This window comes from Chelon labrosus (assembly GCF_963514085.1).
Source record: "Chelon labrosus genome assembly, chromosome: 7".
NCBI classification, from domain to species: domain Eukaryota; kingdom Metazoa; phylum Chordata; class Actinopteri; order Mugiliformes; family Mugilidae; genus Chelon; species Chelon labrosus.
This window is the reverse complement of record NC_140343.1, coordinates 24557374-24582850: the sequence shown is the minus strand read 5'-3', so window position 1 is coordinate 24582850 and position 25477 is coordinate 24557374. Positions and strand designations below refer to the sequence as shown.

Below are 25477 nucleotides of genomic sequence, written 5' to 3'. Positions count from 1 at the left end.
GTTCCACTCCCCTGGCTTCAAAGAGAAACTGAATCTGTAATTTCTGGAATTGAGGTCTCACGAATATAGCCATCAAATTCAGACACATAGACCAGTGTAGACCAACCAGTCGTGGCATAAGAGGAAAGGAGAAGGCGTTTTTGTCAAAAGTGGTGTAACAATAGTAGACAATAATAGTTACAATACAGTAAATCATTCCAACAGGAACAAACAAGTCGTAGTTTCTATAATGGTTTGAATACACTTTCAGCAAAAAGTTACTAAAAATGTTTTTTAAATATATTGTTTGGGATCATTTTAAGTAAATTAAGTCCCTTTTAGTTTCACTGATGCAGGCCAAATACTTGAATCATGTTTTGTCATATTTTACTTTCCATTATTTTGCAGAGCAGAATCCATCCCAGTAAAGGTGTTCTCCGCTGCATTGCACTTATTTGGTCTTATTTAGTCTTTATGCAAACGTTTCTGATCTTTTTTCTCATGCCACGAGTCCCCAGCCAGGAGCGAAACCCAGATGATAATTTGGACAGCTTTCCTTTGAATTATCTTGGCTGCACAGTGAGAATACTCCGTAAAGCAGTGGGATGATTTAGGATTAGCCAAAGGTGTTTACATTTAATCGTACACCATGTCGCCTCACATTATCATATTAAATAACATTTCAACAAAAAAAGAGAAGAAAACAGCCCAGAAAAAGCACAACTTGAAGAATCCTACAAAACTATGAGGAACGTGCTGATCTGTAACTAAGGCTGGTGTCATGCTTTGGTTGTCATAGCAACCCAAGTTTTCTGGCTCATGAGTTTTTCAGTAGAAAAAACCTATTTGCATGGCAGTTTAAGGCATTGTTGTAAATGGTAGAGGTCTGAGGTGCCTCCCTTTTTGGGTGTAACCTGCATATTGCATTCTACGTAGATGACATGGTGCTGTCGCTCATCCGATCTTTTAAATCCAAACCTCCAAATAACTGCATTGTTTTTCTTTCCACTGGCCACTAATCTTCTTTCAAAGTGTATACCATCTCTGCATTTCAACACTGTGAACTGGTGAGCAATAGGGGATGGGTTTGTACACAGACACAGAGAGAGTGAGTACAGGGTTGCGCAAAGACCGAGAGCGGAGCGATCCAAACACTGGCACAGCTTTACTGAAGAAACAGTTATGTAACATCCAACTTTATTGATATGAATGCCATAGTCTCATCCTATATCTCCTTTGAAAGAATATTGGTATACCATGAAAAGCAATATACTGTACCTCCCAGCCCTAATGCCAATTTTGTCTATCCCGAAGCGTGTGTGTAATTATGTAAATTCTGTCTTAAGGCCTCTCAGCTTGCTTCTGGGGGTTTGTGTGTCTGTCAAAATAGTGCAAGTTTTTTATATCCAACCAAACGATTTGCTGTGAATGTGTGAGTGTGTGCAGCTAAACAGGATTACCTCAGTGTATGAAATCTGAAGGTGAGCTCATCCAGGTGGAACACTGACTCCTAAGTAGTGTGAAAACAAAAAAATAGAAAACCACAGACTGGAGATGACAAGCCTTCATGTTGTACTCCAAGCATGTACAAGCAAACACACATGTACACACACTATTAACAGCAAACCCACGCCCTCACATACACACAAGCATAAACAACATACACATTTCCTACTCTGTCGTCTTCTTTAAGTGGATTTTTTAATTTTTTAATTTTTTTTTGGTGCTACATACTGAAAACCTTAGATCTCACCTGACAAGGATTGGTCATGGTGCAGCAACTAGGATACGATGGGGAATGAGTGTCATACATGACTTCTCATTTGGACAATTAAGTGCAACAGCACTGGAAAATGGGACAATGGCACGTTGTTGCACACTATGCTGTTGCACACTAATTGTACCTTTAACAAAGGTATAATTGGTGTCATTTGTCGGTTGCTGTTCGTAAACACAAACCGAACAAACAAGAGACAGTAGAGGTGGTTAGGCAAGTTAAAGAGTAGAATGAATGTTAATGAATAGAGGGAGCGAGCGGTGTTAGTGAGAACGAAGCAATATATCAGAGAGATACGATGTTATGAATGTTGAATGTTTCATGGAGGTTACTCTCTAAAACCTCCATGAGAAATAAACACAGCCAAACCTCCACACTAAGGTTGACAAAAAGACTTTTGGCACTGCATGTGTAAGTGGCTGGTTCCCACTTTCCTCAAAGACAACTATTTAACCTGGGCATTGTGTTTTTATGGACTCCTCTCATACCTTGTGCCCTATTATTGGCTACACTCCCTTTGCCTGAAGGTTACAAAATCTAAAAATGGTTTGTCCACTTATTCTCGTGATTGATGTTTGTTAAAAATGACACTTTTGTTAATGGTTTATCTTTTAATCTCTTCAATAATAGGTGAAAGTAAAGGATGTTGAATTGAGAATACTTTTACCTTTTCAATACCATCACTTTGTATTAATGTAGAGTGTTGTTCTTTTCTTTGTATGTTGCAGGGGACAGACGTTGGACTTGACTAAGTACATCAAGTTCAGCAACCACAACCACCGCACCACTATTCCTGCAGCCACTGCTGCACATGGCAGTATGTTCATCTCAAAATAATGGAAACCTTCTTCACTGACTGGTTTGTCTACCTTCTGAGAAGCGGTGCCTAAAGATGAAATCTTTATCATTTTCTTCTTCATTCCGGTGGTTATTGACAGGACCTATCTGAGGAATACTTTCTCCATTCTGAGGAATATTTCTCAAATTCGTCTTCACCGAGCCGGAGGAAACTGATGGTTGCTACATTTTCCACTGGATGGTTGGCACTGCCTGGGTTTTGAAAAAAGGATCCTTAGCAACCACAGCCATCATCTGCTTCAGAGTTACCCCTCTTGCTTGTGCCTGTGTGTGAATGTGATTTAAATTTGATTGAGTGTTTGTGTTTGTATCTGCATGGCATAAGTGAGATAGCAAATAAGGATTTTAACTCTCAAAGGACAAGAAAGAAAAGTTGAAAAAGGGGAGTAGCAGCTATGTCCCAGTGGAGGCACCATTTGAAGACTGGGTGTCGACTACTTAAGACTGCCAGAAGTGGGAGCAGGAGGATGGGATATGTTGGGCTTGAAGTTTCCTTAAACGCAGGGTGGTGGGCGTCCACTCTAATGTGGTTGGGACTGCTGCTTCTGCAGGCGTGTCCGGCTGCCGTGTCAGCTCAGAAACTTGATGAGAACGACCCGGTCGTCACCACCGCCTATGGCAAGCTGCGTGGCATCAAGAAGGAGCTGAACAATGAAATCCTGGGTCCCGTCGTGCAGTTTCTAGGAGTCCCATATGCTGCGCCACCCACTGGCGAGCGCCGTTTTCAGCCTCCCGAGCCACCAACATCGTGGCCAGACATACGCAACGCCACTCACTTTGCCTCGGTGTGTCCTCAGAGCATCGTGGAGGGACGCCTTCCGGATGTCATGCTGCCGGTGTGGTTTACCAATAGCATTGACGTGGTGTCCACATATGTCCAGGACCAGAGTGAGGACTGCCTCTATCTTAACATCTACGTCCCCACTGAGGATGGTGAGTTAGCCTGCAGGACCAGGGTAGGATGGTTGTGGGTACAGCGGGAGGAAGTGCTAAGGGAATTAAACCCACAACCTTCCGGTAGAGAGAAGACTGTGTTGTTGGGGTGTGTTGTCATAGATGTTAGAGTGCATTTGTGTCTCTGTCCCTGTTTCTCTGTCAGTAGAGGCAAAGCATGACCCTGTGCATGTTTAATGTGCATGATACTTCTTATACTACATGTGTGTATGAGAGGGATCTGTGGAAGAGAAAACATCATGTTCATGTCTGCGCGGCATTCATTTAGACACATTTCTTCAATTTTCATTCTACCCCATAGCTAACTTAATAGCTACCTTAATATTTTTTTCTTCCATCCTCCATCCTTTCTGACCCCTTTTCACCCACCATCCTCCTCTTATTGCTCCTCAAACAGATTATCTTCTCATCCCCAGCTCCTCTTTCTCCTCATTGCTTTATTTGCCCTCTTCTGAAGGCCCCTTCCCCACTCCTCTCTCATGTCTGTAGCTCATCATGGCGTATTGTGCTCTGCCACAATAGCTACAGTTCATTAAACAAGACAGTCGTTGTCATGATAATCACAGATTGATTTGGCTGACTGGCTGAATGACTGGATGGCCGACTGATAGAGTGAATACTGCTCTGATTGAGCTGGTGTGATTCATTCTTTCCCTCTGTCTTTATTATTCCCTTCCTTCCTTCCTCTCTGAGTCTTTTTCAGTCAATCAGCTTTGTGTGTGTGTGTGTGTGCGCGTGTTTGCGTGTGTGTTTGCGTGTGTGTGTGTGCATGCCAGCTCCTGTGTGCATTGCGCGTCCAGGGGCTCCATGTTATTCTTTAGTTTTCTATTCATTTTACAGTCAAAAGAATATCGAAGGAATGTGCCAGGAAACCGGGCAAGAAAATATGTAGACAAGGAGGTATGTATAATCTGAATGCAAACTATACAATGCTGCAAGAAAGAAGACACATCCTAAAAACAAGATGATGAACAGCTCACTGTACAGAAAGCAGTCGTGAGATCAAGGTCTACAAATTATTCAGGTCTTGACTCAGGGCATCTTCTGGTTTTTAAAATGTTATAGCTAAAAGAAAAGACCTTTTATTCACTATCTGGAATTGGACTGAAGACCAATTTAGCAAACCTTAGCAGGAAAACCAAAATGTCAGAATCTGTATTCTTCTGACTGAACATACCTAATAACAGAAAGTATAAGTGGGCAGACCTTTTCCGACGTGTCACGCCTTGTAAGGTCCCTTTCATATCCTGCAAACGATAACAACACCATACTGTATTTGCCACTAAAACCCTGAATCAGACATGTCATTTGTAGACCTTGTGATGATGGAACAATGGTGAGGTGTGTTACAACCACATTCCCTGGTATTAATGTGTGCTCTCATTGGTCTGCTCAAGTGGGGTGGGGGTTTTGATGGGATGCCAGATCAGAGGTCAGAAGATGTGCTGTTACACTGGCTTGTGTGTGACCCGATAGGAGCATACACACACTTACAGCGTTGTAGTCGTGTGCAGTGTTAAGTAAGAGGAGCGCGGTCTGGACCTTGACTGTGTAATCTCCATTAAAAGAAAGCAGAGTTGTGTTCGGGTTGGCTCAGGCTACTGTATCAAGCACTGTTTCATCAAGATAATGCCCTCAGCCCCCTCTCTGTCGTTCTTTCTCTCTCTCTGTCTCTCAGCCTCTCCCTTCCTGGATGCGTGCACGTGTTTGTGCATAGATGTGTGTGTGTGTGTGTGCGAGAGAGAGAGAGAGAGAGAGAGAGAGAGAGAGAGAGCAAATGAGTGAGTGAGAGTGAGAGATGCTGACATTGTCCTTGATAAGGTTGGGTGATAATGTCATTGGCACCAACCTGCATTATCACTTATTGTATCTTCTCTCTCTTCTCACTACAGCGCTACATGTACGTTCTGACCTCACTACTCTTCCTCTTTTCTCCTCTCCTCTCTCCTCCTCTCTTCAAACATATTGCATACACAAATGCACGGATGGAAAATTAACTTAAATTGGAAGATTATCTGACACACATATTGTCGCACAGTAGGGCACATTATCATTTTGAAACCAAGGCCCAGATGATCACTTGCATATCTTTTCTTTTTTTCTCCTTCATCTTATTATAAAAAAAAACATATATGTTATTACTAGAACCGTTTTTCTCTTTCACTAAGCAAAAAAATATTCCTTCTTGTAGAAAGACAACTCTTAACTCGTACAGTACTACTGAATACACTTCATAATAGGCAATGCTCTGTGCAGATGGTCCGATTTTCTATACGGTATCCCCTACATAATTCATGTCTGCATAAATTAAATTAAAGATTAATGCACATAGGCCACTTGGGATTTTTCTGTATAGCATGTAATATAAACAATAATTTCACTATGTACCCCAAATACAAGTAAAAGAAAGTACTAACGATTTACAGTTTAATGGGTATTACGCTAGTACCTACACTCCTCTACTGGTCAAAGAGTCATCGATTTGTCTGCAAATAGAAGCTTTATGCTTTTAATACAGACAAGACCAGAAAAGACCTGAGTGGAAAAAATGGAAGGAAGGCACATATTAATCAAACAGCTAAAATAGAGTAAAAGTAACAATATGTCACCTAAAGCAGTATGTCTAATTCACGCAAAACAAGTTTTGAATATGGTTCGGAGCAACCGCTTAATTATAAGTTTCTATCTTAAGATGTATCTTCAGATGTTGCACCATGTATATGACAGCTTCCACATCTGTCTGCTAAGTTGATGAGGTGTCAGGGTATAACCTTTGGCAGTCTTCCACACTCAGACTTTAAACTTCGCTATTTAATTTTGATGCCGATCACCAGATTTAACACAGGCAACAGTGTGGCCTACATGTAGTTGGATATTACTTGGTTGGGTGGGTGTCAGTGTAGCCAGATGGGAAATGTTGAAGTATTGTGCCACAGGCTTGTATTATTAGCCCAAGATTAACAAAGATGTGTCACGCCTGGGAAGGGGCAGTAACCAAGTACCATTGGGGAAGAAAGCATAGCTGTTCACTAAACTGAGGACTACAATAGTAAACTATGAAAGCACAATTTATAGCGTGCTTTGCACCCGTTTGTGAAGTGAATAACATCATCTTACCAGCCTCCTTACCAAGGAGATCAGTATTGTCACAGGCATCATAACAATAAACAGGATTGGCTAGAAATATGTCATGTTACAACCACATTTTTACCTAAACGTATGTTGTTTAACAGTGATTTGTGGTTAGATGTGTATAGTTTTGTTTTTTTTGTTTTTTTCCCCGCAAGGCTGGATAGGAAGAAATACCTTATGATTAAATGTGACTCAATCAATTGTGTAATGTCTTTGTAAACATGACCGATTGAGAGCCACTGTTTTTTAACAAAAAGAATAGTTTCACTCTGGGATGAAAAGGGATGCTGACACTGAGTTGCAGATGCAAACTTATCACAGGTGAACTTGTGCTACTTGAAATTTCACCTGCTTAGGCTGAAATTAGGAACTTCTGCCGACACTGTTACCAAAATCTTTAAGATCCATGGACTGATGCTTCGACAGAGCCCCCAATCACTTCCCCTATACCACATACATCATGGTATTCTGTATAACTATGTTTCACCTACTTCATTTGCAGTATGACTTAACTCATATCTACATCCAACATAAGATTAAATAGTGCCTTTGTTCATGTCCCTGTGTCCACAGCTAACAAACTGAGCAAAGAAAAACTAAGTTAGGGGGAGGGGCAGGACGAGAGCCAGCAATGAGTATCGAATAAGAGCAGGAGGTAAAGGGAGACATGGAGTGAAGCAAAAATGGTGAGAAGGACAAAGTGAGACCAAGACACGCAGAGCAAAACAATGGGGCAGCGGTGAAAGTGAGTGAGTCAGAGTGTAATTGCTGCGGGACTCATCTCATTGTCCTCATAAACACTATTGTACTGTCCTGTGCAACGCTGGTTCAAAGAAGTCTTCTGTGGTTAAAAGCAGTGTTTTGATGTCCCTGGGAGGGAGGATGGTCATTAAGTTATGACATGCTGGGATAGTGGTTTCTGCATTGAGATCAGAGCAAGCCGCGCAGTGGTTGGTCTCCATCACCCTCAGCAGCATGCATTCTCAGTTCAATTTCAAAATTGAAATAACCGGATACCAGTGGCCAGAAGTTCATATACAAACGGTCAGGCTCAGCAAAACTCAACCCGAAGCATGCAATGTAGTGTGTATTTAAGGCTCTTTTTTTTTTTTTTAAGCTACCAAACGTGGCATTTGATGATGAGATCAGCCTTATTTCACATTTTGAACATTTAGGCTAGCTATCCAAGTCGACTAAATTGATGCAACACGCACATTCATATTTTCTGAAGGGTAGCTTTAAAGGGGCTAAAAAAGGATCTCTGACATTCAAACAGCTCTGAGTTAATTTAATTAAAGCTGTGCTCAGACTAAAGGAGTTTTGGCTCTGATTTATCCTCCCATTCACCTGTCCTGACAATCGGAGGAGAAATCCAGTTTGGACCTTGGTAAGTAGCAGTGTTCTGCCCAGATTATCTGGCAATATGAGAGGTTTACAGATCTGGTCTTAAACCTCACGATCCTGATGTATATAAGTTAACTTAAAAAAAAAAAAAAATGGAGTCCAGCCAGACTTGAATGGACCTGAGGGAGCTAATAAATAAAATGGAAACAACACCAACACTGTAGGCAGCATGATATGCGATCGCTTTATTAACCACTGTTGAAACAGTAATATAAAAATGCCCTGCATTAACGTCAAGTCATATAAATTAACTTAAAAATATATAGTTTATTTACTTATAGTGCATCACCTGCACTGCAGCAATAGATATTCTGCATGCAAGAGGGTGACAGAAAGAAGATAAATGACTAAATGACTATTTTTGATGCATAGGCCTCTGATTGGGATGATTATGACATACCACTGTGGACTTGCGGATACCTATGACTTACACCAATCAGACATAACATTATGTCCACCTTCCTAATATTGTGTAGGTCTCCCTTGTGCCTCCAAAACAGTTGTGACTCATCAGAGAATGGACATGGGCCTTCTGAGGGTGTCCTGTGGTGTCTGGCAACAGGATGTTGTTAGTGGGGGCCTTTGGGTCCTATGGGTTGAGGGGAGGGACCTCTGTGGATCATCCCACAGATACACAGTTTGGGATCTAGTGAATTTGGAGGCCAGGTCAACACCTTGTGCTTATGTTTCATGTTTTTTTGAGTTGTTCCTAAACTGTTTCTGTGTGTGTGTCTGTGTCAGGCTGCATCCTGCTGGGGATGGCTGCTGCCATCAAGGAGTGTCATTGCTATGGGGTGGGGGTGACTGGTCTGGTCTGGTCTAGGTGGGTGGTACATGTCTAAGTAACATCCACACGAATGTCGGATCCAAAAGTTTCCCAGCAGAACATTGAATTGTCACAAGATGGTCAGTGTCATTCACTTCTCTCAGTGGTCATAATGTTATGCCCGATTGGTGTACAAATTACACTGCTATTTGCTGTGAAGCATGTTGGCTATGTTCTGTGCCTCATGGCATATGGCTTGTGTGCATGATAGAATGTATTGCTCACCCTTCAATTCTGTCATACCTTGTAAAAAGGGGGTAAAAAAAAAATCGCTTTAAGGAATTTCTGTTTCATGTCATAGCTGACTTTACATTAACTTTATGATGAATTAAGGGTAGCACTTTCAAAAACCAAACTAGGGCATTTAAACTGCAAACTAGGCCATTTCCCAGTGCGTGTACACAGTTTAATATCTCAAACAGTTCTAGAAATATTTCTACATGTTGCATTATTCGAAAACTTCTGTCGCCGCTCCAGAGGGGTTTAGAATAGAAGCTCCACTGTAGATGTGATTTTCGTCAAGATAGCAGTCAACTTCAGAGGTGGGGAATTTTTCACAATTGTTTCTGTTCAGCTCCCTCTTTCCCTCATTTTGTTTTCTCTTGTTCTGTTGCCTCTCTTTCCATCCTTCTTGATCTCCCTTAGTACAGGTTGGCCTTTTCCCTTAAGTCTGTCTCCATCCATCCTGACCTATCCACCTCCACCGTCTCACTTTCCTCCTATGTCCTTTTTCTCTTGCTCGTACTTTTTTTTTCCTCTCTTATTCCTCAGGCTTTGTCCTAGTTTTGTAGTCGTTGAGGGAAGATCCCGTGGGAAACTGCACACGCACACTCATACATATACACACACAAACAGAGTGGAGGAAATAGAATGCAGGAATAGGCATGGCCCTTCTTGTGTTTGGGTTTCCCTTGAGGGGCTCTGTCACCTCCACTCACAACTTAACTTCTCCATTTCTTCTTATGTTAGGGTGTTCTTCTTGGGTGTGTGTCAGTATCTGTCTCGACAGATGCATGAATTTGGGTATGTGTATATGTGTCAGGAGAATTTTTAGTTCGGTCCTGTCTAACAGGTTTTGTGTCATAGCACGGCTGACTATCTATGCTTGCTGCTGGACAGGTGGTGGAGTTGTCATTTCCAACTCAAGCCCCACTGGACCTTGAGTTGATTCTGAATCTTAGAAGTAAACGGACAGGGAAATACAGAAAAAAAGAATTCATTGTAATGTGGTCAAATCCTTGTTCCTTTAAATGGAACGCTCCTTTTCTAGTTGTGATCATGCAAAAGTGACAGAGGTGCTGTGATTTAATTTAAATTTTAAAATCAACAAAACTTAAAACCAGAACAATATTACATTATCTAAAGCTAATAATACAGCCTATTACTTTAAGTACGATAATACGTTAATTAATTAATTCTTGTCATAATTAGAAACTGGTATTAAAATGAAAGAAAAATATATAAGATTTTATTACCAAACTTTTTTCCTTCTTTTATTTATTTAAAACATCTCAGTCTAACAGAGTCTAGCATTATATGCACTGTGATTAGCATTTTTGTGTGTAAGTTTCTAACCTGAAGTGCTTTGTTCCTGTAAATGATATAATAAAAAAAAAATAAATAAATAAATAAAGCTTTTGAAAGTCTTAACAGCTCAGAAAAGTGTACTGATTGCTTTTGAGATTGTGAGGCTTCCCAAGGTAGAGGTAATTCGGGACGTAGGTTGTCTCATTCTTGTGCCTCAAGTCTGCTTTTATGTGATCTGATTCACAAAAAGAAAAAATAAATGCGGTGCGTCTTCAGTTTGAGAACTGTAGTCCTCAAAACCCTCCATTGTCAACGATAACGTTTGCCTGCACTACATCTGACACTGTAGGATAAGCATGTTAGCGTGAAAGTAATACTAATAGTCATAGACTGGCTGTATGAACAGTATATAGAATTTTTTTTTTTTTTTTTTTTTAAATATATTTTGTAACTTGGAAATTGAGGTTTAAATAGGAGCATCTGTGGGTGTAGCCCATCAGAAACTTGCTTGACTTGTTTCTGTGAATGACCAGAAACTGGCACGACTAGTGTCCATTAGCGGCTAGATACTCACCTGTTGTTGAGTTATCAGGTGCTGATTTGCACATGCATATTTTGTACATGCAAAGAACAGTGAGCACACTGGGCAGTCCACTTCTCTAACCCCTAGTCAAAATGTGCAAATGTATGTATGAGTTATTTGTGGAATCCACAATGACCTTTAGTCTAGACTTTGCAATGCTAAGGCATTTCTTGCTGGAAACAGCCTTAACTCCTTGCAAGAGAAACATGGTGGTTGAAAGTGAGTGGAAATATCAATTTATTAGATTACCACATTTTGTATAGCACACATATAAATCTCAGTTTAAATGCCATCTCCTGAAAAATCACAGTTTAATCACAGCCAATTTATTCCAAGACACAGATTAGAGTATTTTTGAGTACTTCATGGGGAAAAAAGAAAAACATGAACAAGTCCAAAGCAGACTCAGTTATGATTTGCTAAATAATAGAGAAAGTAAATTGGCAGAATATCTCTGCACTACTAAGAACAGACTGAAAGATATTTTTGCAAAAAAAAAACTGGGCCAACGTATTTGATTTACTCGCTCTGAAAGTTGATAACAGTCTTGTGTGGGCTCTTGTGTGCGCAGCGTATCGCTTCCAAACAACATTCTCTTTTGTAAGGCCTTGCCCTTAAGTCTTGAATTTAGGATTATGAAAAATTGTCTACATTGCAACAGCACCGGTATTAAATCATGTATTAGCGGAGTGTCAAGCTCTTGGAAATCAGAGACACGAGTTTGGAATAGGCTCGTGTGATATCAGTCTGTGATATCGGTCCTTTAAGCAAAATTCAAATACGCAGTCGGTTGAGTGTAAATGTTGACTGTCCTCATTTCTATCACAGTAACAGACTAGGTAATCTACATTACGCCCATAGTAGTCAGTATTCGGTCCTTTCCCTCACTTGTTTTGAAAAAGTAACAGCAATTAAAGTTGCCATTTTTCATTTACTCTCTAAATTTGTATCTGCATTTTAATAGGCTGTGTTTACACAATATGTTTCATGTTTTATCAGGTATATGGGTCACACATAATCTAATAACTACTCTCAGTGCTAATATATATTCAACACCAATCACAGATACAGAGATATTTTAAAATCTGATGTGTTTAACTATGTTTTAGAACTGTGGTGTCAGAAACCACAAAGAAAGGTTCTAAGATGGTTGATATGACACAAGCTGTACAGTCCCGTTTTACCAAATGTAAATTGTCATTATCACTGTTCTTGTCTGCCCAAGTGTTAAGTGAAATACTACTGTATTTTTCTCATTTGGTTTTAATGCATTTTATGTCATCACTGACATCCAAATACATTTTTACATAAGCTTAGTCCCAAGCAGTAAAGGTCAGTGCAGTATGAATAAATACAGCACCTTTAAAGTTAAAGGAGTGCAGTCAGAATTAAACCATCACTCTGCTTAAATCATTCATTAAATGCTGAGGTTCGGCGGTTGCTGAATAATAGCCTTGTTTGTTGCTTGGTCGGGTGAATGGCCAAGAAAGAGAAGCGCATGACCTTGACTAGTTGTTTTTAACAGTTTTCCAGCCTTTTGTTTTTCTAAATAGTCACACTCACACTCACACACACAAACACATCAGTATCCACCCACCTAAACTCAAACGGCACACACAAACACGTACAGTACATGCAAGCTACTCCGCTCAAGGTGACAGCATTGATAGCTGCTCATACATATTCATGTCACTTGCATTACAATAAATAAATAAGCAGCTTAATCCCCCCCGAATATTAAATGAAGGGCGTTTGAATCTTCGGCACACTGCCAACGTAAGCCATTGTAGTCGCACGTAGAAGCAGGGGTGTGAACGTCATAACATTACCCCATTTTTAAGATCGATCGCAGCAGATCAATGTGTTTTTTCCTCCCTTGTCTTTAGCACATCATCATTATAGCTGAAGCGGGGACACATTTTGTCTCATGCATATTTCAGACACGGCACATTGTTAACAACGGAAGTAGCGTTTCCCCTTGTTTCCATTTCACTCCCAAGTTATTATTTATGGGGACCCTTTCCGAAACGGTCATGCAAATATGTATCGGATGGAGATGTGCATTTCCTTCAGGGACGATGAACTGGCAGCTGTAAAGTAAATGCAAGCAATGATGTTAGCCTTTGCACTCAAACGTCAGGAAAAAGGGAATGAAATAGAATGAACTAGAGCGTATTGTTACCATTGTACCACAGTCTTGTTTTGATCATTGTAATTGGCCAGTGGTGTCTATTTGTTGCAGCCTGACTCCACAATGTACTATAAATAAGGCGAACCATGAGTGGAGTTGGAGTAAACAAGAGATCAGTGAGGCGTTTCCTGTTACACCTTTCAGTCATAGATCTCTCGAGGAGAAAGGCTGATAGTAAGGCAGGCAACATCGTAGTATGAAAAGGATTCCTCTTAGTAACAATACGTTGAACATTAAGCTGTTAGAGTACTTCTTCATTCTTTGTTCCCTTTCCCTTTTTCATTATTTGATGTTGACAATTTTCCTCAAAAATCTACACTGAACAGGTATTTATGGTGAAATATTTTTATTAGTCTGTGGAGATATTTTTCAAGCTTAAAAATAAATAGGTAATCATCTAAGAAAATCCACACAATGCACTGTAATGCACAATGCAGTTACATCTCAGAGGAATTGTAACGTTAATCGATACTGCGCTTATAATATACTGTAAATATGATTTATTGTTGCATATAATATTTGTACTGTAGTAAGCAATTAGCAGCAAGCAACTTGAAATAAGATGCAAAGAAACAGCGATTACACACAAAACTGAATTATGAGGCAAGCGATTTTGCTGAACATTCTTCTTTATAGCACTTAATTATTTAGCCGGCTACCCTGCATGATAATGACTTTGCTTTTGGAGTTTCTTGAGTTCATGTGGAAGCAAGATTTGCATCATCTCAGAAGCACTGAAGTGGGCTCTATACTGTAAACAGATCTGAAAGAGCTGCAGATGCTCTCACATCTTACATGGTAGTGAGACCAAAAGAGCTAATAGGTTAAATAAGATTAACTCCAGGAAAGAGTGAGTATGCCGCAACAAACATGGATGTGCAATAGTGCAATCGGGGGAAAGAAATCCACTGGTATACATTTATCCTAGAATTCCTTTCTGTTCACTCTGTAAACTGTTTTTGCTTAGGATTTATGATTACATTAGAATATCATGCAAACATATACTGCGGTCCAGAGAAAGCTGTCTAAGATGTCTGAACTTCTTCAAAAACCAATAACTATTCTGTGGTCTAGTTTATTTAAGGAAACAGTAAGCCATTTCCACGTTGCTGTGGTATTCTGTGTTTGTCCTGGGGACAGAGTCCAGGGAACTATGAAATCTGCTGTTAGGGACTGCCAAGTCTCTTTAATTATGCTGTGATGTTAAATTAGGTATGGAGGAATAGAGCAGGTTGCACACTGTAGCACTGGCCTCACGCCCAGGTTTATTGTACCCATAGATACATAGGGCCTGACACTGCTCCCCGGTCCTTTACAGGGCTTGTTGGCAGAGTGAAGTCTAAACTTAGCATGTCACACTTTGGTGCCAGGGAAAGAAAATCCTTGTGTTGCAAAGCTAGTATTATTACATGTTAGCAAATTTAAATCCATAGTAAAAAGATAAAATAAATATATATATAAATATATATATATATATATATATATATATATATAATGTATATTTCTGGCTTCACCATAGCCCTGTTCTTCCAGTCTAATGGATTCTGCTTAGGCTCAGACAGCTACTGGACTGACAGGTGTGCATGTGTGTGTTCATACATATGTAGAAGTGTAAACGTGCTTGTTTCCGTGCACGTCCACATTACAGTGTGTGTGCTTTGGAAACTAAATGGATACGGTGATGCTGGGCCAGATGGTGTGTTGGATGCTCCACACAGAAGCCAAAGTGTCACCTTAGCTTGATAATGAGACAGGGAGTGGTGCGGTGGCTGCTGTGGATGCTTAAAGCAATTCAAAAGAGCCAGTGATTTGTTGATGCGTACCTGCTTAGGCTTTACAATCCATTACAGTGTCACGTTTATACCTCCTGGAGGGTTCTACAGAGGCTTTTTTGGAGGTGGTAGAGGTCTCATTATATTGTATGTCTAAGCATGAGTGAACTTCTGTGTGTCATGTTTGTGATCTATATACAGTAAAGCTGTCTCATATAGGGAAACAGCTCAGCTTGAGTGCACATGAATGAGCTGTAATGCTGTCAAAAAGTCCTTCATTAGTGTCGCTGCCATATAAATAAGCCTTTAGAAAACAGATTAGTTTCACTGGAGGACGCACGGCGGCATCCACTCTGTCAAATCACACATCTTGTCACATCTCTCTCTCTCTGATTATCTTGATTATTTGATTTTAATATTTAAAAAATGTTTTATTTTGGAATGCGCGCCTGTCTACCAACCCCCCCTCGAATCCCCTTCCCTGTGCTCACTGCTTGCTGTTTACTCACACTTGAGCAGATGAAAAGTCATTAGCTCTATCCCAAATTGCTACCTAGTGTCTCATCAGTAATATTTATGTGCTGCACTAACAAATACACAAGAATGACAGAACAGCTTATTGCCACGATGAGAAGTAATTAGATGTAATTTGCTGTTGCACTACTACATAAATCACTTAAATGCCTGCAGTCATACCCACTGCAAAGGTGTTCTGCAATGGCCCGGCCTTGGCATTAGTCGATCTCTCTTTGTCTGTCTCTCTTGCGCTCTGTCTGTTCTGTAGACTCCGTTTTAATATACTCTTTAAGGTTTATCATGTTGGTGTCTCAGCCACGTTATGGGACAAGTTTCCAATTTTGTTTTTTGACTGTCATGGTTAAGCTTATTTAAGACTGGTGAGACAACTCGTTCATTGCCAAAGATGAAAATATCCGCTGGCTGCATAGCAGGAAAAAGACAAAGCATTATAATAAAACCACATGTTAAACCCCAGGCAGTTCGCAAAGACCACTGGTCCATGGTGGAGGTCAGTAGACTAAATGTATAAATAAATCGTGTTATAAACTTATAGATTTTCTACTTACCATTAAACTAAAGGTAGATTTATTTTACACAATCAGCGGAATATCTCAGTACTCGGTTGGCTGACAGCATAGCATGTACCACTCAGTTTGCATCAGCGCGCAACATGAGGCCACTTAAGTAGAAAATATACTCATCATGTGTGTTGACTGACACCGAATCATTCCAGTAATCTGCAGGGATGCCATTGCAGTTTATGACTGATGTGTTCTCTACGGCTCATTTATATTGTCCATTTTCTTGGAACATGTTTGCTTGTGCAATTGGCTAATCATCCATGTGTCGGAAACCAAAGCTAAAGGGTTAGAGCAGATGAGCTCACAGCATGTATGATAATTTCATTCAAATCATAGGCTTAGTAAACCTGGAAGAGACAGTCTGAGCTGGAACTATGTAGGGCATAGGGCATAACATTATGACCACTGACAGGAAAAGTAAATATCATTGACCATCTTGTGACAATACAATGTTCTGCCTCAAATATTTTGGACCTGGCATTCGTGTGGATGTTACTTAGACATGTACCACCCACCTAGACCAGACCAGACACCCCCCAACCCATAGCAATGACACACCTTGCCATCCCCAGCAGGATGGAGCCTGACACAGGCACACACACAAAAACGGTTTCGGAACAACTCAAAAAACATGAAGAACAGCACAAGGTGTTGACCTGGCCTCCGAATTCGCTAGACTTCAAACTGATCAAGTATCTATGGGATAATCCACAGAGGCCCCTCCCCTCAACCCAGATGGTCATAATTTTATGCCCGATCGGTGTATGTGTATATATACAATCTGCTATCGGATTTTGAAAGCCACTGGCTTAGTGCTGCAAAGGATGATGAAAAATTCTGAAAAGTTGCAGGTTAGATAGATGTATTAGATAGTCTGTGCCCTATCTCCTTGAAATAACTTATGAAGTAAGAGCAATGTGGATGCTGTGTAGTTCATGTGTTCAGTGTGTGTCTTTGCCTTTGTATGTTGTATTTGCCTGCTTCTCCAGAGAAATTTGTCCAGAAGTTGACATCATCAAGCGTGCTGCTCGGCTTCGACGTTTAATTTCACACCAAACGAGTGGAGGAGGACAGGATGGAGGAGGAGGAGGATAGCGTGGAAGTAGCAGAGGGTAGAGGATCACACAGGGGTGGATATGTTTGTTAATTTTATGTGTGTTTGGGGGCATGCATGGAGTCATCACAAATTGTGAATGCCTCATCGGCCTTATCTCTCCAACAGCAGCAGATTTTCTTGCCTCTGTGCGGTGGTGGTGGTGGTGGTGGTGGTAGCACAGTAGCATTTGTAGAAATATAGTCATTATTGTAAAGAATGCGAGTCAGTGGCGATAACTGGACCCTTAAACCTAGTGCCGCGCAAATATCTCATTGTGCATCACATAAAGATGCTGAAAGACATCTGCCAACAAATACATGCTGTGCATTATTGAACCATCAAAGCATGTTTCCTCCTATAGGTACCCACAAACACACACCAGTTCACACCATGATAGATAGTTCAAGGACCAGTGTGCTCAAAGATGATGCATTCAGTATTTCTCACTGCAAACACACACACAATAAGACACAACTGTTTTGCTTAAAACGCTGTATTGGACATTTGATCTAAATTCCAGGGCCACCTGTGTGCGTGTCTGTGTGTCAGCACACAAGAGACAGCAATAGACACCTCAGCAGCTTTAGATATACAGCAGACGTCAATAACTCATCACTTCTTTCATTAAGTGTATCGGCAGCCTGTCAAATAGGACGCGTGTGCATGTTTGTGTGTGCGGTGCGTGTGTCCTCTGTTCCTGCTTGTTCAGTGACTGTGTGCCTGTGTTGTTTTTGCCTCATTCAAGGCCCATTTAACCATTAAGCTTCTTCTCTGTGTGTGTGTGTGTGCGTGCGTGAGAAGACCAAACAGATGGAGCCGTAGCACAAGGGAATGAGCGTGCAGTGTGAATAGGTTCACGCTGACAGGTAAAAGCAAAGGTGATGGATAATGCTAGGTAGCGTGGAGGGGACTGACGTAGGCGGAGGAGATGATGTATTAAGAGAGCATCGGTAAACACGTTAACTCCACTGAGGGCGGGGGTGGAGGCTGAACAGGAGCTAGCAACCATGAACAAGAGATCAACTGTGAGGTCGGGGCGAATAATGAATTAGCCCTGGTGGGTGACCGTCCAAACAAAGTCTCTTTTGTTGAGCGGCAAGCTGGTTATTTAGCCCAACCAAACTAAAACCCAAAAATCATGCAGCGAAGAACATGTACCGCGTTTAAAATGTGTGCATGTATATGTTTTTTTTTTTTTTTAAATCCTTAACTACAGCTGAGTTATACAGCATGTAAAAGTTATCCTTCAGTTTATTAAATCTTTGCGCTGACATCAAGTGGTCACATCTGTCTCTATGTCTGCAGCCACCATTTCCCGTTGCTATCCGCTGCATTTAATAGATTTAATAAATCTCCCGCAAACTGTACCAAGCTGCTACAAATGATCCTGACACGCCTGCACACATGGCTGAATGATCACTTATATTACATATTTACGTGGGAGGTATCAAATTAACCGGGCTGATTAAGCTTATATATCAAAGCTTTCTTTCTAGCTTTTTTTTTTCTTTTTTAGCACAGGTGACTTCTTGTAATTCATTCTGAAAGTACTCATTACAGCATGATCTGACTATGTAAAGCAATACTGCTGAATTAATGCAGTTATTCGTTTCCATTTCGTGAGTAGATGTCATTTGCTCGCCAAATGGACAGGTTAACTGTGATTGGCTCTGCTGTTTCAGAGCTGTGAGAGAAGTAATGTGACGGCCTGAGAGTGTATTTATTAATTAGCCAACATCTATCCACTTCATGTCTGCACTTAGTGCTGCTGCACATACATGAACCTAATTAGCTTAGGCACTTAAAGACACCCACGGAGTCTGTGTAACCGAGACCTACTGCTTTGGACAATGTTTCTGAGCATCCACCATTTAAATAACGGCCAGACTATAGCTTCACAAAGTCAGCATTGGACATATTGGTTTTGCAGTGTTATTTTTAAAGTTATTTTATCCTTTCTAACTTATTTTTATATATTTCTTTCCCTTAGTAGTGTCAAGGTCCTTTTCGTGTAGCACAATGTAACGTCGCCAAGGGCCCCAACTCAGACACTCAGGTCATTGTACAAAGTCTGAAACTCGTAATCCAAACACGAAGCAAGTTTTTTTGTCACTGATGACAAGCTGACACTTTCTAAGAGCCTCAAGGTTTTTCTCCGACGCAGCATAGCAAGGGAAAAGCCGCAGATGGACAGGCTGTCGTCTGCAACTCCGGACCTGTCATCATGTACAAAAATAGGAAAAGGAGAGGATGGATGCTGTTGATTAGATAACAGAAAGAGGTAAAGAGAGGACGGAGGGGGACAGAGAAGTAATGGGAGCCACTTTAGTAAACGTTCATAAGCATACTTGATGGCAGCACGCCTCAAACTTCCCAAATCAAGACAAAATGCTTAACATTTCACCTGTTTATTTGGCTCAGATCGTGCTTCGAACCTTCTTCAGTGCATTACAGCTGTACAGCTTCAATCCAGTTAAATATACAAACTTAATGCATAAATGAGGGTCATTGGGCGTCATGGCCTTCTCAATCCTATAAAAGCTTGAGAGAAGACCTATCAGGGAATTTATAAAGTGATGAACAACCGTGTAGCCTTGCGTATGTGGGACTGACCGAACACTCTCTGAAACTATGAATATTAGAGCACAAAACTGCAAACCATTCAGGCAACACGGATTATTCCATTTACAAAACCTTATGCTGAAGAAAACATCTCAAGAAACTGTCTCAGAGAGAAATGTTTTGGATGCAAACGCCCAACGCCATGACATCAAATGGACTTTATGACAGCTTCCATTTCAGATCAGTTATTTAAATTAGTGACTGTCCGCTACCTTAAATCTACAAACTGTCATTGGTACGTGTAACCAGAGCCATGTGATGAAAAAAAGTGATTGGGGGGTATCCATCAGCTGTGCCCTAAGTGATTGAAGCTGTAACCTTTTTTTTTTATGTGAGACAAATAAAAAACGAAGTGTAGAGTATTCTGTCCTTGATTTGGGACGCTTGAGAAGTGCTACCATTTAATATTTCTTTGAACGCCCTTATTTATGGTTTAGCACTCGTTACTTCTTAAAGAATGTGTTGACTGCATGTGTGTGGCTTTTCTTAGCAGCAGCACGTGTTAAATGGATATGTACAATCGTGTACATACAAATACAGCTACACTATACACTAGGCTTGGAGAAAAAACATCCTAACTTTAGGTTCAGTCATTGGCAAGCATACCAAATGTCATACAATTTACTGCGTGCACATTACATGTATATTTCCAATACGATGTCAGATATTTTATTTAGTAAATACTGTATATCAAGGAGGTGTTGAGCTGCACCCTTTTATTCACACAGTCCCTGATATTATTACAGTGCACAAAAGCACACACGAATGCCTGAGAGCCCTCTGAGCTCAGTGCTTATTTACCAACTGAGGTTTTTTATGGGAGTGTTTTTGTAGATAGACAGTCATTTAAACTTTGTAATGAAAGTCATTGTGATGCTCTGTGGGGAGAGCAGACTGATTCCTTATTCATGCGTCTTTTGTGTTTATGTGCTCATCGCCTATCCCATGTGCCTCCTTTTTATACTTTTCCCCCATGTTCTTCCAGACTCAGTGCTTCCACCAGTTAATGTACCAAATCAAGAATGCTATATATACTAAGATAAAGGTGAAGCAGATGGAGGCAGAGGGCAGGGAGGAAGACAGCCATCGACTTATGATGTTTTCCAATCTGTATGGCAACTAATTGTTTCTAGCATTTAATAAGAATAATTTACTTGTTCCTCTCCTCAGAATATTTAACATGGTTAAATGGGAGTGGAGCCAAGGAATACGATCACATTTACATGTTTTACTTGAGGCCAATTCATACGCTCCCTTTCCACATGAAGTACATTTTTTCACCTGTCCATGTCTGTGACGGTCAACGTGGACCCCTCAGCAGACGTCCATGTGCAGCCAAAGATTTCTGACATGTGCAAGTGCAATGACTGGACAAGCACCAAGGAACCAGCTTGTTTTGAAGAGAGGTTGTGTGAGGAGATTTATTGTGCCAGTGCAAGGACACCCAGGTGCTGTTAAACTCCTGGCAAGACAATGGCTCCAAAGTCTCCAGAAATTATGTATTGTGGCCCACTCTGTAACGAGCAACGATACTTTATCGGATTCTGTACCTGAAAAGTGCAACGTCACAGACATGGAATCTATGAATTAGTTTTTCCTTATTGCCAGTGGACTGTTTTCAAACACTTCAATTAGAAACTCTCTCATAGCCTTGTTTAACCCCAACTGATGCAATGAGTAGCTTCTCATTTCTTAGTGGGGAACCAGCGCATCAGGGTAAGAAGAAAGGCAGATTGCCTAGTGCCTACTGTACAAGCCTGTGGGGGCAGTGCTATGATCTGGGGTTGCTGCAGTTGGTCAGGTCTAGGTTCAGCAACATTATGTGCCCAAAGAATGAGGTCAGCTGACCACCTGAATATACTGAATGACACGGCCGTATTCCAAGATGACAATGCCAGGATTCATCGGGCTGAAATTGTGAAAGAGTGGTTCAGGGAGCATGAGACATCATGTTCACACATGGATTGGCCACCACAGAGAGCAGACCTTAACCCCATTGAGAATCTTTGGTACAGTATGTGCTGAAGAAGGCTTTGTGCAGTGGTCAGACTCTCCCATCATCAATACAAGATCTTGGTGAAAAATTAATGCAACACTGGATGGACATTGCAGAAGCTTATGAGTGCTGGAATCAAAGCTAATGGCGGTCCAACGAAATATTAGAGTGTGTGACCTTTTGTTTTGGGTGGCGACTTTTTTTTTTTTTTTCTTTTTTTTTTTGGCCAGGCAGTGTATAACGGTGGTTGAAAGATTAAAGTAGGAACCACCGTTAAGTGTCTTAGTAAGGTGTTTTTCCAACTCAAGCCTTTGAAGAGCAACTTCAGTGTTCTTTAGCATTGATTATATGCATGTGGAACAATGTTGAATGACGTCTGTCTACATAGTTAGCTTACCCCCTGCACAGAAAATAACACAGAAGTGCTCATTACAAGTTGTTTTTTGAAATCCATAAAAGGTCCGCGAGGCTGAGATCTGACTATGAAGGCCATAGCAAATGGTTCACATAATTTTCCTACTTATCAAGTCACTCAGCAAGTCCTTAAGAAAGCAAATGGATCCGTTAAGTATCTAAACTCATGCAACCACTGCCATCCGTTGGTATCAGTATAGTACTTGTTTGAAATCAAATTTGGCACTTTAAGGCTGACAGGACGTCACAGAAGGGTACATACATACAGGATAATAAGGATACACTAACTGTGCAGTCAGCGTAGCAACACAACAACACTGTCGAATCAAAAAGGCAGCAATATGAATGGTGGGGGTAAAACAGGACCCATTAAGAGTTCTTCCATGTTTCTATGTTTAACAGAAGGTCTGATGTAGACAAGCTGAAGGAGACTCAGAGAAGGTGGGAAAATTAGACAGGGAATAAGTGAAAAAAGAGAGAGACAAGAGACGTGAGAGGAAATGCATCCCCCTCAGCACAGCTGGGCTCGCTGTCATGTCTGCCTGTCACATGGGATCTGGCTAGAAATACTAGTTCTCTCTGTCTCCTCCAAACAGAAAATAGGCCACATCCTGTTCAACACGGCCACGGCATGGCACTCTTTCACAGTACAACATAATACCCTATATAGGACATGATGACAACTTCAGAGAGCATTATTCAGTGTGTGGGGATTGCAACAGAAAAGCACCTGTTACACTGCTTGTGTATTTTGATACAGTTATTATTACATATGGAATGTGCAGTTTGTGTAATCCTTTAATGGACCTCTGAGCTGTGATACCTTGCTGAAAAGTTTGTTGTATGTTTACCCCAAAACCATATTTGGTAATGCAAAATGTGCTGCCCTTAAGTCATTTTCACATTCTCTCTTTATATGTTGATTATTTGTTGCTTTAAGGTGTAGATAGGTGTAGATTTGTTTTTGGGTAATTGCACAAGTAGGTAGAATTAGTTAATGACATCACTTCCTGTGATGTCACAGCATGTTAAAGTCACTTCTTGTTCAGTCACTTCCTGTTTCACCATTTTACCTGGCTCTGAGGAGGTGTGCATGGTCCTGAAGCAACCTGCTACCATCTGCTTTGAATCACCATAGACAAAATGCTGTGAGTTCATTGATTTGATTGTATATTATTTGTTTAACAGGTATATTTATAGTACATGTACACTGCAGTGTTTTTGTATTCTTTTTATTTGCGGTTTTCACCAACACATTAATGAGGAATTGTCACAGCAAATGCTTGAACTTACTACACTCTTCATTGGCATTGGTTTGACTTAGTGTTTAGCCAGAGTTTCTGTACACTCTGCACAAGAACACAAACTCTATATCAGAAAAGTTCTAACTTTCTCTGCTTTGTATTGAGACGGACCATATCTAAAGGTACGTTCAGTTGAAACATCTCAATAGCAGCTCCCGTGATTTGATCATCAGTTTAACTAGCCTGGAAGCCACTCTGGATTATGCTCTGGCAAACTGATCAAATCCGGCCAGTCAGATTGTGTGGATGGACTTAATGCAGTGATAGACAAAAGAGTAACAGTGACATCGTCATACATGTCATCTGGGTACCATAGAGTTGAATCTGATTACATCTAAATGGCTCTGATTGGTTATAGGACTATCCAATTGTGTGCAGGGGTATTTTTTCTCTCTGTATCAGTTAACATGACCCATAATTGAATTCCAAATGTCATGATACCAGACTCATGTCCTTACACAAATTGAGTCTGGTTACACTAAGCTACACGGTTGCAAACATCAGACATGGTGGAAACCAGACAAAACAATCAGCAGTTGGAATCGGTTTGTATATATCTATAAGTAAGGCATTTTGAGAGGCGTGACAAGACTTTCTGGATTTTCTATCATTCTCCTGCTACTAACTGGTTTACTGGTTAGTTCTGGATTCAGTTTCAAAAAATAGGTGAAATAATTCAGAAATGGTAGCCGCAACATGTCCCTGGTTTAAAAAAAAAAGGACATGAACTGAAAAGTCTTAAATCTAACCATGGCATCCGTTTCAGATTAGATTAAGTGTCTATTGGCCAAGTATACTTGTGTATACAAGGAATTTGGTCTCTGCATTTATCCCATCCGTGAATTAGTGAACACAAAGCACACAGTGAGGTGAAGCACACACTAACCCGGAGCAGTGAGCTGCCATGCTACAGCGGCGCTCGGGGAGCAGTGAGGGGTTAGGTGCCTTGCTCAAGGGCACTTCAGCCGCTTTCTACCGGTCGGGGGTTCGAACCGGCAACCCTCCGGTCACAAGCCCAAAGCGCTAACCAGTAGGCCACGGCTTCAATACTCTGACCTCAGAGGAGTTCTCAAGATGAACACAGACTGAGAATGAGAGAGAGAGAGAGAGAGAGTCTCCTCACATGGATGTCAAGGATATCATTACCTGAAATTCATACAACTTGATATCAGCATATCAAAGCCCATCACCTGGCTGAAGCCTTATCTGAGCTTTCCAAAGGGAATGTCATACATGAAAGAGACAGTATTTGAAGAGTTAAGGTGGAACTGAGCTGAAATGCCATTTTTTTTTTTTTTTGTCTTTTGAGCAGGTATAGACTTCTTAACTCCTTGAGAGTTGAGCCTTGAAGTCCTAAAATAATGCCGTGACCCTGCATTCGGACTCACAGAAATCTGGAGATGTCATTACTGCACTGCTGCCCAGTGATCAGAACCAGAGCGCATATTCACATGTATTTTTCCAGACTCAATACAGCGTGACATGGTCCTCTAATTATTTCTCTCTGGTTCAGTAACTCACTTTCCCCCATTTGGCCTCAAACTTGCACTGTGTCATGGGGTTGTTTGTGATGTTTATAAGGTTGTGCTGTGTCATGTGGATGTGGACTCAGTCTGGAAGAAAGTATGGGTTAACAAATAAGGAATTAATGAGAGAGAAAAAATAAAAAGCTAAAAACAAGTAACACTGATCATTGTAATGCATATGGTGATATGTCATTCGATAATGATAATATTCATGATCATGTGTAAGAGTTCAGTGTTTCATCTGTGTAATATTAAAGTGGTACATAACACAATTTAAGTTTAATATGCCATGATGTCACATTAATATAATATCACTAGATAGTGATTGCATATGTGGTGTGTAACTATGTATATATGCGCACACCCACTCATTCACAAACGTACAGCTAAATAGGACGATAAGTTTAGTGTATGAA

At 40.7% G+C, this 25477-nt stretch overlaps 1 protein-coding gene across 5 annotated transcripts in view; it reads left to right on the top strand.

The window, feature by feature from the left end:
• The first annotated feature begins 2533 nt into the window (after nt 1-2533).
• nlgn1 (neuroligin 1) overlaps nt 2534-25477 on the top strand; it is a 241981-nt gene continuing 219037 nt past the window's right edge. For 4 of the 5 annotated variants that reach the window (XM_084548190.1, XM_084548192.1, XM_084548191.1 and 1 more), the window contains exon 1: nt 2534-3547. In XM_084548190.1, coding sequence (XP_084404316.1) covers nt 3010-3547 — 538 coding nt within the window. In that variant the 5' untranslated portion in view covers nt 2534-3009. Of the gene's footprint in view, nt 3548-4408; nt 4469-25477 lie in introns of all 5 variants that reach the window. The other variant, XM_084548189.1, reaches the window with a different exon arrangement.